Below are 17,281 nucleotides of genomic sequence, written 5' to 3' on the forward strand. Positions count from 1 at the left end.
ATGACAAATAAAGTCAAGTAGCACGATTATAAAGAGCAAGCTTTTGCTCGCAAGCCCGCCAGCCCATTACAAATCGAAAGTGATCATAACATGAAATCGGATAAAAACTATCCTATGTGTTCTAATCCTGGTTATAAACTATCTGTGTACCAAGTTTCGTCAAAACCAAGCGTTTTTTGCGTGGAAGAGGAACAAACTTCCATACATACAAACATTCGTGTTTATTTTATTAGTAGGAGAAGCCACTTGCATATCGACTGAGATTACTCGTAATTCAGCATAGTAGCAGATAAACAGGTGTGAATTCAGATGCACAGATAGCCGAGTGGCTGATGTCACCAAGCCAAACCCACTGAGCGCGATGGGTCGCGCGTTCGATACCAGTAAGGGACAAAAGTTTGTGTGATAGGCGAATGTCCTGAGTCTGGATGTTTTTGTGCTTGTGACTTGAATGTTTGGGTAACCCCTCGCGACACAAGTTCCTTTCGACGATCACGGGACAGGAGAATAAAAAGACATGAGTGCATCTTATTCCATTTACCATTTATTTTACCGGGTTGAAGTTCCGCGTTGAGGGCACAAAGTTAGTATATGTCGGACTTCCACTAACTAAAACACCCCCGGGAATCTTCTACTGCTTTAGCCAGAGTCACGGGATCGCTTACTCATGCACTACGTGGCTCTCGCTGGCCCTACTCCTTCTCAAGAAGTCTCCTATTATAGTTACCTGCTTGCGTTGCGACATACAGCAAGAATCTCGACTCGTTTATGCGGACAAACCCGAAGTTTACCGACGAAAGCCGAACGTGTCCGAATCACCACGATAATCAGTTGACAATTGACATGTGATGATAAACCATCGCATTCAATAGAGAGTCGTATCCAAACATTGTTACACAATATGTGTGTAACAAAAGTCAGCTCTACCCATTGTTTCAAATCAGATCAGTGTTTAGTTTATCGTGGAAGGTCATGAGATAATTTTGTTTAAGATCGTGTATGATGTTTCTTTGCTTGCTTCTTCTTTAATTTCGTCGATTAAGAATCAACAGATTCAGTTGAATTCAGTGATTTCCGTAGAGAGACTGCCACGACCCATACTTTTCGTTTTAACGAATTACACAATAAAAAACTTGTTCTTTTGTAAATTAATATTTTGCCCGCGGATCCTTACGCGTAAATGTGTGGGAAATCGGAAAAAAATACGTCTGTCCTTTTAAAAACAAGCAGTCCCAATATCATATTAATAATCATGATAACAATTTAGCCATCAAACCCTAAAGAACCCTAAGAAACCCTAGAACAAAATAAACAAACACCTAACACTTTCCCCCACAGCAGTACATCTCACAACTAAGAGGCAACAAAGACAATGCGGCGAATTAAAAGCAACTTATCCCTCCTCCCCCCCCCTCCCTTCCCCGGCCCTATTTATATCCCCTTCGCCAAGTTCCATCCCCTTTTATTGCCTTTTCCCGTAGCTATAAATAGATATATATTGTATGCTTGAAGGACATTCAGGGTGTATTTAGTAAATACTATTTCCTACGTCAGAACGAAGACGATTTTTGGCGAAACTTGAAGGAGGCCTATGTCCAGATCAAAATGCGTAGTGTCGTTGCACGTGTCCGCGAAATGATTGGGGAACTTAGTTTTAATGTGCTGCTGCGGTTAAAACCAAAAAGTTTGGTGATGGTTTCACAAAAAAAATAGAATTGTAAATAGAATTATAATGTGTCTGTTTAATAAAATGGAGCACTATTTTTTTTACTAAAGTCCTAAATGCCTCTTTACTAAGTAACATTCCACTTGACAATAATAGAGAATGCCTGACACTTAAAGGCTACTTTTACTATAGATCTTCAATACGACTGTAAGAATTGATTAAGGGCCGTGTATAAAAAAATAATCCTAAATAGATATAACCAATATATATAATAACTTATTCATACACACATAATATCAAATTAGCAAACAGGAAGGTCACCCATCGAAATCCCGACCGTACGATGAGCCGCTTAACCTCGCAAGTGAAACGCTCGCGGCCACTTAGTCACGCACCTCTCCGAGCTACCCTTCAACGCTCTCAGTGATCTCGCTCACATCCTTCGCGGTATTGTGTACTGACCACAATCAATAGGGTTGTCAAAACATGATAAAAATGGAATATAAGTGTGAGAAAATAATAAAGACGATACTTAGATATTATGCCCATTCTTGATGTGATTTAATATGATCTGTTCTAAGGGGTTAATTCATATAATCCTCATCTATGCTCGATACTTTAAGAGTGCATCACTATTTATTAAAATAAGTTACAACTTTCGCGGTTTTTGCAAAAAATAAAGTAGAAGAAAGCATAAATTTATATTTTATGCTAAGTTTTTATATTTCTATGTTGAGAGCAGAAGTAAATAACTCGATCCTTCTATTGCGGTATATGTATGATGTCATATATGCGATATGATGTATTCACGAACATCCAAAGAATATGCAAACTCAGAACAAACATTTGGACATCCGTCGATGACACACCGTATAATAACTAGATACAAAAATCGCTTTGAGTTAGCCAGACCCTCAATCAGCAATTCTCAAACACAATAACAATCCGTCAACATTTCATTGATGAAAACATCTCGACGACCTCCATGGTCGAGTGGCGTACGCACCGCATTCAAGGTGTCGCTAGCTCTGAGGTCCCGGGTTCGATCCCCGGTCGGGTCAATGTAAAAAAACACATTTCTACATTGTCTCGGGTCTGGGTGTTTGTGGTACCTTCGTTGTATTTGAATTCCATAGCACAAGTGCTTTAGCAACTTACTTTTGGTTCAGAAAAAAATGTGTATGTGATGTTGTCCGCATTTATTATTATTTATTTACTAGCTTTTCGCCCGCGTCGAGGTTGGCTATATCGCGTTTCCAAGAAAACTCTTAAAAAGTCCGGGATAAAAACTATCCTATGTTCTTTCTCAAGGTGAACTTTATCTCTGTACCAAATTTCATTAAAATCTGTTAAGTGGTTTAGACGTGAAAGCGTAACAGACAGACAGACAGAGTTACTTTCGCATTTATACTATTAGTAGGGATTTTATCTTCGTACTGGAGTGACAACCCTAACATAACCTGTCGGTGGAATGCAGCGCGACGGGCAGCTGTTGTCCCGCTTCACGTTATCGTTAACCCTGCTTACATGCGTTCACGGGGTTAGCAATGAGCTAACTATCATCAGAATCGAGTACTTTATCAATCGAACTGAGATCGAGTTGGTATTCCAGAAACTGTCTTTATCACCAACTAGCTGTTGCCCGCGACTTCGTCCGCGTGGTTAGAAGATATGACTTATGATTTACACTAGCCCTGTTTTTGCCACATTTTCCATAGTATTTTCGCTGCTATTAATCGCAGCGTGATGGTATATAGCCTAAAACCTTTCTCGATGAATGGTTTATTCATCACAAAAATATTTTTTCAATTTAAACCAGTAGTTCCTGAGATTAGCGCGTTCGAACAAACAAACAAACTCTTCAGCTTTATATATTAAGTATAGATAAGGAATTTGACTATGTTTAATTATATAAATCTATAGTACGTCAGACACATCTCCAAAAGACTTTGGATTTTGTATCATCATCATCATCATCTCAGCCTATAGCTGTCCACTGCTGGGCATAGGCCTCTTTCCATACGTTCTCCAGCGCAACCGATTTTGTATATTTTCCTTTAACTTCGTAAACAAAATTACCAGTTTCGTGAGCTATAAGCATGCTGATACATGTAGTAAAGACTTTCAGCATTTGTAAGAAAGTCTTGCTGAGTTTATTCGGGTTACGATTGTCGCGAATATTTTGGTCAATGAGAAAATCTTTTGTTTTTAGGATTCAGTCACAATTTTTTTTGTTTTAGTTTTCAGTATTTAATTAAATACTATTGACTGTTCGAGACCTGTCGTGGATTTGATCCCGGCGTGGGACAAGCATTTATGTGATCCACGAATGTTTGTTGTGAGTCTGGGTGTCTTTGTGCATGTGACTTAGATGTTTGTGAAACCCTCCGCGACACAAGGATTAAATTCCTTAGGACGTTTATAAAAAAAAATGTCCAAGACTAAAGATACATCACCTTGAATATAATTATCCGAAAACTCACAATCAAAAGCATATTTATTTAAGAAACGATTCTTATTTCTCTCATTAATTAATTACTAAATGGTAAGATATGTTAATTAAGTGTATATTAACGCTCTCGCCACGGGGGGCTAGCAGCAAGGTGAAATTTATATGGTGATGTCATCCTATTTTTTTAGTCTTGATCTTTGCGTCCTGTTGAGATGGCTATGGGGTCAATGTAGATGCGTGGAGCTTAATTATAGTTTAATTGGATATGAACATTGATAGGCATAGGCGTATAGAGGCTGCAGGTCTAATTCTAGAGATAATTCCATCTCATCATTTGGGTTTGTATTTACTTCATTTCAATTGGTAATTCCATTGTTTCCTAGAATTCCATAAACAAAAATTGAAGTTTTTACATACGTACATTATTCAAATTAAAACCCAAACATATTTTTGTGCAATATGTTTTACCAACTTTGAAAAAGAAGTTAGGGGTGGAGTAACGCTACTTTTGAAGCCGTTCATTAGGTTCATAGCAACGCCATCTAGGCGCTACCATTGGAACTAAAGTTCATGATAAGTCCAAATTCATTATTCCTGCAAAACAAATATTAATGCGGATAGCCAAATAATTGAGATCACCACGCAAACACTCAGTGTGCGACTGGTCTCGTATTCGACCCCGGCGTAAGACAAACATTTGTGTGATCCACGAATGCTTGTCCTGAGTCTGGGTGACTTTGTGCATGTGACATGAATTTTTGCGAAACCTCTGAGACACAAGGATTAAATAACTTAGTTCAAGAGACTATAAGAAAGAGAAGGAGAAAGATATAAAAAAGTCTGTTTTGCCTGATTCACCTTCAAAACATTAAAGTGTAAGTAATAGCTAAGTTTACTATATTACGCATGTAACACAATAACACAAAGAACTTTTTCAATGACTTATCCAAGGACTCCATACACACCATGGAGCAAGACATACAACTGTAGAAAGGAGATGCCACTCTACGACTATCGCTCTCTTTCGCTCACACAACTGCAACTACGTAACTTTAAAACTTTGTGGTTGTCTGCCAGGTGTTACAAAGACAATTTTTCCCACGACGACAAAAAAATAATATGTTATGCAACCTTTTGACCCCTAGCACTTGATACACCATCGAAATCGCTTTAATTATCTAATTAATGACCGAACGTAACACGAGACATCTAAATTTAATATAAAAAGCATTAATACGTGTATAAATTAATATTTTATGTTGCGGGTTGAGTTGGAGAAAGAGATTTTGGCCAGAAATCCTATATTATGTGCATTAAAGAAGCACTGTTTTCTTGTTTATTGATCTGAAGTGACCCATTGCATAGGTATTTGAATCTACTGAATTTAAAAAAAAAGGGCCTTACCTACCTTACCAGATACTATCAAACACCTTTATCGTGATCTCTGTTACTCAGTTGTTAGGGTTTACTACTTCATAATGTCACAACTTGTCTATGTTCAATGCCTTCTCCAAGCAGTTTAAATTCACAAATAGTTTTTAATCGAAGCAAATTTTACATTTGAGTTTCTTTATGCATTTGATTTGTACAAAAAATTTAGGAAACCTTCCACACTAAAACAAAAAAATATTTAGTTGATTTCACATCAATAAATTAAAATTAACAAACATAGTTTCCCTAGGATTTTCAGAAAAACCCAAAAAAAATCTACACTGCAACAATATATTTACGTACGGTTTGAAAACCGGTCCGGCGGTATCCCAGCCGTCCGGTCAATCGAACAGGTGGACATTGTATAGGTACTTTAATATACCTACAATGAACTCGTTCTGTAGGCATCCTAATAATTTATTTACGAATGTTTGTCTGTCTGTAACTTGATCGTTTAATAATCGAAGATTTCGTAGACACCTGTTGTGTTTTAGGTAAAGAATAACGACGGGTTTCTAATTTTCTATACATCATTTTAAAGTTTCATACCCAAAATACGGCAAAAACTTAATTTTCTTTTTCTGCTGTTTTTCCATCTGTCACTAGACTGTTTCTGATTAACAGTGATAGATAAATAGTTTGAATAAACACATATTATTATGACGGTCTCCCTATAGCGGAATCTGAATCCAAGTGAAGCAACGGATGGCACAGTCATAAATTTGTTGGCTAATTTTTTTTTAAATCTATTTATAGGGGACCCTCAGTGTCGCGAGCCTGATTTGCACTTGAACGGTTTTTCATCTTAAAGTTATAAGTACCTACTGTTAGTTTAATGTCAACTTTATTTAACTAAACCTTTATATTAACATTACTCTAACATTGTAAGCATTCACGAATAATACGATCTAACAAAGCGTACCAACGCCATCTCTTATAAGTTTAAGGAACTAATTTATCTATGATATCACACAATCCTTGATCGAATGATAGGCTGACTCAATTATTAGCTTAATTAGTCTCGATCAAAAGTCTATATAGATTACACATGGAATTACAAAGTCTCACAATCGTCCTTCATTTATAAATTACGTCATTGTAGATTGTCAAGTATATTTTCTTTTTTGAGCGAATGAATTAAAGGCGAGTTTAGTATTAGGGAAGACTGAATCAAAAAAGCGATTTAAGTATTCGAGAATAAAGCCAAATCTATGTATTTATCAGTCAATTCTGATAAATACGTGTGAATAAACGTTGCATCTCAAAAGCCCGAAAAAAAATAAAAAATGCTCACAGTAAATTTGCTAGCTGGTAACATATATTTATATCTTTCGCTCCTTAATACATTAAAGTAACAGAGACAGCATGAGACTTTACTTTTAAGGAGTACTAAGACACGATACAGATTACGATCTTGATCATACAACACTTTCATCACCTAAGCGAAAATAATTGTCCGGAAGGATATGTAATCAATCCTCTTTATGTCGCCAATGTAGAGCCACGTTGTATAGCATCCCAACAAAATGTAATTACAGTATAGTTTTCCAAAATATACTGTAGAATCAGATATCCAATACGAAAACACATAAACCGCACGTATCTTTCGAAAACTACCCTCTTTTTAGAAAAATCTTACATCTACCCACAAATCCCGTAACCACAAATATAAATTCAGCCTGAATCGTTCACGATTCTGATTTATTTGATTCCTGGACCTTTTTCGCGTACGGTCAGCAAAACATGTAAACCTCCGCATCTCGGATTTGCATTTGTATCCTTTTTTTGCTAACGCATATAGAGTTATAAATATTACATATTTGGATAGTTTTTGTAAGTCTTCTATTTTCTTCTTGTTGAATATATTTTAAGGATTTGAACTTAATCAAATTATAGGCTCAAACTGAGCAGAGCTTGTACTATCAATACTAGACAAGAAATAAATATAGGTACTTATGCATTTTTAAATACAAATTTTACCCATAATTGTACCCAGACACACAAACAAACATTTGTCTTGAATTAGAATTGATCCCCTCAGGTACAGCAGTTAGTGCCACTAACTACTTGCCCAACAGGCTACTCAAATATAGAAGTAATTATCTACGCTTCCTCGAAATAATTTCTATCATCTTAACATATTTATGATTGCTATTTTTATTTTATTGCCACATATGATTTCTGAACCCCAAAAAAACCGAAACAATGCTAGTCCTATAAACTCTATGAATTATTTGATAGGTCTCTTGTACTAACCCCAAAATCGGAGGCAACGCTAATCCTCAATACTTCTAAGGCCTACAAAGTAAATACATTTTATTCTGCTACAATAATAGCACCAAAATACAAATAAAACTCTTCCTAATAAACTTAAACACTATCTAAATAAATAAACTTAAAACCTAGATCTAGAAACAAACATACTGACACAAATAAAAAAAAACATGGAATTACAGATACATAAGCAGTTAAATAAATTGACTCACCATTCCATTGTCCATTCCTCCATAAGGTGACTGGTATCCAGCTTTTTCTGTGACTGTCAACAAAATACGAATACCCACATTTAATACAAAATATTTTTTCATCACACAAGTATCATTTTCTGTTTTTACCCACTCCCGCGTTCCTCGAACGATTTGCTGAAGTGTTTCACGTTTACGTATTATGCCATTGTCTTATTTATCACATCACTTATTTTCACCGCAAAAGAATATAAGGTCTTTGTTTTAGTAAACAGGGAATTAAATTGGAAAAAAATCAAGGAAATAAAGGGATGGCAAAAAATAAGGAAAACTGGGAAATAAAAACATCTTCGCTTATCTTAAAATTAATTATACTCCGTTATAGTTCTTATACTGTCATAAAATTGTTAGTATAAAATAACAAAAAAATATTGGCGCCCAACATGGGACCACAAAAATACCCATATTGAAAATAAATCGTTCGGAAAGCAATTTAAAATATAACATTATTTAACCCGTAGAATAACAATAACATCATAATAATAAAAAGATGTTCCCTAATCCGCGCACAATAAAAAAAGAATTAAAGCTCGCACCATTTTGATTAAGCTAATAGAATTTAATAAAATTGTATTGTGGAGTCGGTTAAAAAAGGGTAGTGAGTGTATATCGGTTGGTTGAGGGGTTGATCTGTTGAGTTGATATAACTGAATGATATACTGTGAGGTTTTGAAAATCAGTTTACGATTTAAATTTAACAGACGACCGTAATTTATGGTCATGTACATGGTTTAAAGTTATGTGAGTTCATTTTAACTGGATTTTATATGTCCTTAAATATTATTATACTAAAATATACACTTTTGTTTCTTGTAATATACCATTGACAAACGGTATAGAAACACTCGAGGAGATTACATTCCAAAATGTAAGAGCAGAAAGCTTGTTGATCAATGCCCTTTCCTTCTTATATTCTTTCTTTATAAAACGTTTCCCATTACGGCCTATAATACTTGTGTCGCGAAGAGTTTCACAAACATAGAGACACCCAGACAAATGATAGTGCTATGCGGGGCTCGAACCCGCGACATTTCATGCACCGTAGGCTAACTGTGACGACCTCTACCTATCCTATGGCTATCCTTGCCATCATATTTGCTACAAAGTTTTGTCATTCCTATACATTTTTCTAGACCATCTTCTTTCGTTTCATGTCACTCGATGTTTTCCTTCTTCCAAAGTAATTTTTGGTGATATCTCTCAAAACAAAATATGTTAACAAGTAGCGTACAGCTTACAGCGCAGTATATTGCGTATTGTCTCTCTTATTATGTATAGATAGACTCATATAATTATTATGAAGTTTGTTAAAAAAATAAGAATCCTTTAAAAAAATCTATTATTAATTAACACCCAAAAATAAACGTCTGTTTCTACACTCTCTACCCACCGCATTAAGCAAAGGCATTGCTGGGAATTATTCAAATTAATTCTATAATTGTAGACCGTTAGCGCTTTCTCGAGGGTAGATGTATTAAACAAAGCTCATTAATCCCAGTTATAGCGATCTTTCGTCTTTGTTTATTTCAAGTAAAACCTTTGGTTGTAATGACGTTTATAATTAGAGGCCTCGAAACGCCACAGACAATTTTGTGGCTGGCATTTTGGTGTATTGGACTAGCTGAGGGTAGCGGTTTTACTCGCCTTATTCTCAATTTGTTCATGGTGTGTTTTTATATAGCATCTAACTTTACGGGACTCCAAAATAGTTAAAATTATTTTATGTTAAGACAAAGTATGCTGCTGAAATATACAAAGTTTAGTTATAATAATACATCCTACTAACCCATACTGGACACCTCGAAGAATCGATTTCATCTTTGCCCTAGTACCTATTTCAATAACCTCACCATTACAAAACAAATAAATACTGAATCAAAATTAATTTTGTGCCACCCTTATTTTTACACTATCATTTTGAATAGCTGTCACGTCGCGTCAAATGAATGACGTAATATCTCGTTGACAAAGCCACCCTGTATAACAAAGGAGAATGCTTAATCCAAATTATACAGGGGGTGGGCAGAGCCCTGATTGTAACTCAAATTGTTTAGTTATATATCGACCATTTTTTGATATGGGGGAAACGGTTTTTGTGTAAACATACACTCTGGAATTATTTTAAAATGATAACTCTCGGTCAGCCGTCGGTAGCTCAGTTGTTAAAGCGACTGGTGTGGTAAACCTACGACTAGGGGAGTCGCAAGTTCTAGTCCTATCTGAGCATTAACCTTACCTTTTTTTCATTAAATGATAAGATCACAAAAAAGCTTTTAAAGACATTTTTTTTTTCAAAAATATTTTTTATATTCCTACCTACCTACACCCTAAATTTTCAGGCTTACTTTGTTGCTGATCAACAGCGACTCAAACACAAGGTCTACGATTCATTTCAGACCAAAAATCGAAACTGGAATTTTCTTAGTGAACTGACTTTCTATTTATTAAGCTTTAGGGTGTCATAGCTTAGATATCGCAAACCCCTAGAGGGGACTGATAGATTTACAAATTACACGGTTCTGAACAGTGCTTATAACATAGGGGTGATCTAATATCAACATGTCGACTGTATACAGGGTGTTGAATTGGTAATTTTGGAACGATGTTCTCTGAGGCTATTATTTAATATTTCTTTCTTTGGCAAGTAACCACGTGAAAGGTTTCAAAATCTTTTATTTAAATTAGGCAACATTGATAATTTTGAAGTTGAAAAGAGTACAGAACCGTGTTTCACCAACATTCATAGTTTTGCATGAGTTCTATCTGGATTTCAATAAAAGACATCGAAAGAAAAACGCTGCAAATTAAAATGATAATTGTAAAACTATTGATATTAAGTTTTCGTAGCCAAAAGTTTATTCGAGGCTTCACAACATACCCACCCGTCTGTTACCAGCTTAATTTGACCCTATTATCTAGGCACCTGACCGCCGATCTGTTACCAGGTTGTATGACATAAACCACGATAGTTAAATAGTTTCAATTTTCAAAAATGATGTATATCTGTTGCTATAACCGCAACGAAAACTTAAAACATTGTTACGGTCATAAACTTGATGGGTGAAAGCAAATGTATGAAAAACTATTTTTCTTTTTCCTGTCGCAACCCTTAGTATGACGGTCTTATTTGACCAATTAGTAATAACTTCGCAATACCTTTAGTTCCAGACGTTATATTATAAAGAAAACAAAGCAAACAATAATTATATAAAACGATATTCCTACGATAGTTCCCGTAACTAACAGTTACACAAATTAAAAGCCTATTACAAGTGATTATGCTGCTCATAACAAAAGCTTCTAGTGTTGGTCTAAGTTGAGAGAGAGTAGAGGGAAATATTGTAGCGGAAAATGTATGTTCGAAAATAAGTGGTATAACGTTATCATTGTTGTCAAAAATTCCGAATCCTTAAAAAAGTTCCAAGTGGTTGAGGTCACCAACAAAAGCCCGACGTGTCGCGAGTTCGATCCCCGCGCAGGACTAACTTTTGTGTGATCCACGAATGCTTGTCCTGAAACTAGGTGTCTTTGTGCACGACTTGAATGTTTGTGAAACCCTCACAACACAAAGATATAATTTCTTAGCGTGGGGCTCGTTTAAAATCTATACATTTTTATATAATTATATGTAACCTTTAAACTAAGCAAAATAAAGCTCAACATTAATTTTGTCATATAACAATACCAAAACATCTTACAACTTGTACCACACAACATTCTTAAGAAATCGATAACAAATTGCCACTTTACATTGTAATAATGAAGACATAGCTTGTAGGCAAACTTATTACCGTGCGACAGACAAAGGAAATGCAAATTTATAATTTATAGCGAGCTTTGAACAAAGACTTTTGATATTTCGTTGAAAAGTATTGCTAAATTGGTTATTATGGTTTGTAAGTTTAAAACTAAGCAGCTATATAACGGATAGCTAAGTGGAATAGGTAAACACGCTGAACGCATAACGTGCAATGAGTATTGGGTTCGATCCCAGCGTAGGACAAGCATATGCGGATTCGCAAAGGCTTGTTCTGAAGTCTAGATGTTCTCTACGACTTCAATGTTTGTGAAGCCGAGACACAAGGATTTAATTCATTAGCACTGGAATCGCTTTACAACACATAACCTAAAACTAATAACCGAATTTATAAAAAAAAACGAAACTTATATCTTCATCAACACGTAGACGAAACCGCGAAGCCGCTAGCCATTTTATAAACATTCGAAAAAAGTCTGGTTTCAAACTATCCAATTAAAACAATAATACATCCATGACACACGGATGGTCATAAGAACCTCCTTTCAAAAATCAGTTATACAAATTCTGATGACAAAATTCACACTTGAAAGCAAGTACGAACTACCCACAATGATTAGGGATGCTTTACACACTAACATACGTCCACTCGTGACGCCACGCGCTGGCCACGTGGCCACCGCTAATGTTAACATGTAGTTCTGTCAATATGTCACAAATTTACTGGTCGACCCTTTTCGAAATTTTACGATTGAATAAATTTTTGAGGGTATTTTGTGGAGATAGGGTTATTATTAGGAGCCTGTTAATGTTTTAGTGCCGGTTAAAGGTCTCTTTCCATATAGATGAGGACTGAACATTGATCGCTGTAATAACTCAATGCGATATCCCAGCTTCTAGCTTGTGAAAACCCTCACCGAAACAATGATAAAATATACGTGAAAGTCACATAAGACGAAATTAGCTTTATGTTTGAACCTGTAACCGCACGAATTGAAATCCATTCATAAATCCACAAGGATACCACGACAGAGCCAGATAAATTAATTATTCTAACCGCACGATGGGAATATTGGGATGATAAGTTGGCAGAATATGTTTATATTCTTAACTGACTGGAATATGCTATAGTCTCCCCAATAAGTCTAGTCAAGTAGTCAAGCCTACAGTCAGGCTAACTCTAGAGACCACTTAAAAAAAAGCAAAAGAAAGACCTTAATACCTAAAATTATACTCTTTTTCAAAGAAAAAATAATAATTATGTGATCAAGACTCGCAAGGCTAAAAATCAAATAGATAAATAACATATACCCAATAGCCATATAATTCACTATTTTATTATATTAAAATTGTCAAACACAAGCCTTGCTATTGAACGTTTATAATATGAAACATTAATTTATACGCAAACAGAATATATGATGAAAAGAGGCTTCCAATTATATATCTAGCGATTAAAGTAATTATATATACTAGCTAAACAACGGTGTTTTACTCGCGTGCTTCTTATCATGTTGAAAAAGAGGTATATTCTTAATACGGCCATTTTAAAGATGCAATACCATTATAACCGATGTCCGATTTTCAAGACAAATTTTATAATGCACTGGCCAAATTTCAGAAAAGAAAGATTATTCTTGGGTAGACACTAAGCATTAGAAGTTTAGAGCTAGTATAATAAGCTACTGACCAAAACAAAATCGCACCCGAAAAAATAAAAAGCGACGCAAACTTATGTAGTATCCCTTTAGTGTCAATAACTTAAAAACCTAAAATTTTCACAAATAAATTTAAACTGTACTTGCAGTCATAGCTGAAATTGTCTTATACCAACAAAAACTACACGACAACAAATTAAGCCAAGCAATTTCGAAAATTGTCCATTCTCAAATGAAAGCTCGCTGCTAACCACTAAAACCCAAAATAAATAAACAGATACGCATCTAATACAATTAAAATCTAACCACTCAATAAAAACAAGTTACCATCCACCCTGAATCACCCCTCGGGAGATTGGACGATATATCATCACCATTTCACGGTGAATCGCTCGAAAGAATCTGGTTTAATATGGCAACCCCTTTGTTGCTGAGAGTAATGTTTAGTTGTTGGTACCGGGTCGATAATGTTATGTGATTGTTGTATGATATATTATAAATTATAATAAAATGGTTGAAAGATAAGTTATTTAACATTACTTGAGCTGCATAGGTAGTTAGTTAATCAGGTTATTTAGACGTGTATATAAAAATATATGCAAATATTATATACTAGTTTAATATTTAATATAATAAATAAGAGCACTCGAATCAGGGTGTTCATTCGGGTTCACGCTGAGTACGTTTAGTTGACATGACGTCACACGGGGTCTATAATATATTGTAAAACAAGAAAATAGAGAAGGTCTAAGGAAAGTAAAACTGCAGTATACTCGAATCGATTAGCTCAAATACTAGCTGAGCCTGAGAGGAATTAAAAAATAAATACTTTATTTTCCTAAAATAAAAGTAGCCAGCCTGCCAATAAAAATCCCGTCAAAATCGGCGTAGCCATTTCAGAGACTAGCCGGAAAAGGAAGACAATTTTTTTTAAAAAAAAGGTGTATGTACCGTATAATAATCGTATATATGCATGTAATAAAAATCATTTATATGAATATCACAAACAGACACTCAAATATTACACATATATTATGTTTAGACAATGACTTACAACATTTCGAAACGGGAACGGGAACATAAAATCGATACAAAAACTATCCTATGTGCTAATCTATTTTATTAACTATCCATGTACCACATCTATATCTATACTTCTATACTAATATATAAAGCTGAAGAGTTTGTTTGTTTGTTTGTTTGAACGCGTTTGTGTTGAATAGACCATTTATCGAGGAAGGCTATAGGCTATATAACATCACGTTGCGACTAATAGGAGCGAAGATACAATGGAAAATGTGAAAAAAACAGGGCAGGTATAAATCATAACTTATATCTTCTACCCACGGGGACGAAGTCGCGGGCAACAGCTAGTTTAATCTAAATCCGTTCAGTAGTTTTTACGTAAAAGGCTAACAAACAACCAAACATCCACACTTACACATTTACGATATGAGTAGGATAAAATTAATACAAAATTACGAGTAATACTTCTGCTACACCCCTGCACAGTAAGCTAAGCTAAAAAGTCGGAGTTCCCCTCTCGGCGCGTGTTTTTGTCGTTAATGTTACAAATATTGTCGACCGTGAACTGGACTAGCCGAGGGTGCGCGCACCCGTATTTATAGTCTACTACCTTATTGATATAATTATTTTATTACTAGCTGGCCCAGCAAACGTTGTTTTGCCGATTTTTTTTTTTCTAGTTGTATGTATTTTTAATGCCTATTTATAAAAAAAATAAAAACAAACTATTTCGTTCCAAAAATAAAATATTTTTTTTTAGTGTGAGCAACCCTTAACACTTAGGGGTATGAAAAATAGATGTTGTTCTATTCTCAGACCTAACCAATATGTATACAAAATTTCATAAAAATCGCTCGAACCGTTTCGGAGGAGTACGGTAACTAACATCGTGACACGGGAATTTTATATATTAGATACATAACTAGCAGAAATGGAAAATTGAGAAAGGATTTCGAGAGGCCCTCGGGGTCATGGTAGGGAAAAAAGCTAACAATGGTTGTTGATGCCAATAATTTGTATATGTAATTTTTCCCATTTAATTTAATATTATTATGTTGTGGTTTATTTTCTTGCCGTCATAAATGTTATTCATGGGTTTGAGTTATTAAATCTGTTTATAAAGATTTAGTTTAAAATGTTGTTTACCGAATACCGGGATGCACAGAGAGACTCAAAGTTGACTCTATTTGCGACACAAGGTCAATTTCAAACATTTTGATTAAGTGAAATAAAAAATCACTGTTCCAAAGATCTGCGAATATTCTCTTTCAGAATAACTTTCATGGTCCCTATTTCTACATCTACTTTAGTTTCAAAGTCACTACTATGAATACGACACAGCAATAACTCCCCTCCTGAATCTAATTTGATTAATCGCGAAAATTTAACATTTTCGTACTCGACTGTACACAATAACAACGATGCTCGGATTATATGCACTTTTGCACGCCAGTACACTTCATACGAAAAGTGATTTAGAGAGATTTTTTATTACAGTACCGGGTATGGTACAAAAATAGTTTTGTGTGTAATTGTACTTGTTCAGGTCGAATTTCAAAATGTTTTTTTTTTATTATAGATATACTTTTAGCGTTTTGGAAATTAAGGTGCTAATGCTTTGTGGATTATGAAACCTTTATTAAAAGCACTTTTCTGTGTCACTGTACTGGAATACGCGGGGTGTGAAATAAAATCCTGTTAGTAAGTACATTTAATGATAGAAGTGTTTTGAAGTGCTCTATACTATAGCAAACTAGGATTTTTAGCTAACGACTGTGATTATCAAACTTTGTTAAGAGTTAAATTATATAAATTTTAAAGTATTTCAGTCGATTGTTTAGTTATTTCGGATCTTGTTATTACCGAACATCAGCAATAATATTCCGATTTTACAATTAAATATTTTTTTACAAAAAAAAATGAAAACTCGTCATCTATACTCTATACTAATATATAAAGCTGAAGAGTTTGTTTGTTTCTTTGTTTGTTTGTTTGAACGCACTAATCTCAGGAACTACTGGTCCAAATTGAAAAATTCTTTTTGTGTTGAATAGACCATTCATCGAGGAAGGCTTTAGGCTATAAACCATCACGCTGCGACTAATAGGAGCCAAGATGCAATGGAAAATGTGAAAAAAACGGGGCAGGTATAAATCACAACTTATATCTTCTACCCACGGGGACGAAGTCGCGGGCAACAGCTAGTTAATTAATATAATATAACGTAAGCAATATTTGCGTGCATTGTGCGTGTGATTTGTATGTTTGTGAAAACCCCTTCGAAACAAGGATTAAATTCCTTAGTGCGGGAGTCGTTTTAAAAAACGAAAAAAATTTTTCTTGCCCAAACTGTAATTCTTCTAAAGCCACTCTGCTCTATATACCTACCATCCTATCAGTTAATCTCAATTAAAACCTTAGTATTTATTCTGTAAACACGGTACGTTAGTCTGTTTGTGTGTTTGTATGACAAACAGAGGGTTGCTTGCTTTACTACTGGCCTATTTGTTTGGTGAGGTTGAGATTACCGCTCACTTTGGGTATAGTAGTTTTGAGGGTTTAACGGGATTGAGTTTTGATTGTTGATTTAGAATGTATTAGAATTATATGTGCTTTATTAAATAATGTAGATGTAGAAGATAGCTTAACGGAAAAAATTCATTATTATATTATGATATTCAAAAAATTACGATTTTTCTTTTTCAAATCCAGTATCAGAACTTCAGTAGCTAACACGATTTGTTATACAAACTTAAATAAAATATT

General features: G+C 34.8%; 1 protein-coding gene across 2 annotated transcripts in view; it reads right to left on the reverse strand.

The window, feature by feature from the left end:
• The window catches only part of LOC113504282 (protein daughterless), a 187,792-nt gene that overhangs the window by 153,928 nt on the left and 16,583 nt on the right, over positions 1-17,281 (reverse strand). For both annotated transcript variants that reach the window (XM_026886521.1, XM_026886522.1), the window contains exon 2: positions 8,036-8,088. In XM_026886521.1, the coding sequence (XP_026742322.1) occupies positions 8,036-8,088 (53 nt within the window). The remainder of the gene's footprint in view (positions 1-8,035; positions 8,089-17,281) is intronic.

This window comes from Trichoplusia ni, chromosome 21 (genome assembly GCF_003590095.1).
Source record: "Trichoplusia ni isolate ovarian cell line Hi5 chromosome 21, tn1, whole genome shotgun sequence".
Taxonomy (NCBI): Eukaryota; Metazoa; Arthropoda; class Insecta; order Lepidoptera; family Noctuidae; genus Trichoplusia; species Trichoplusia ni.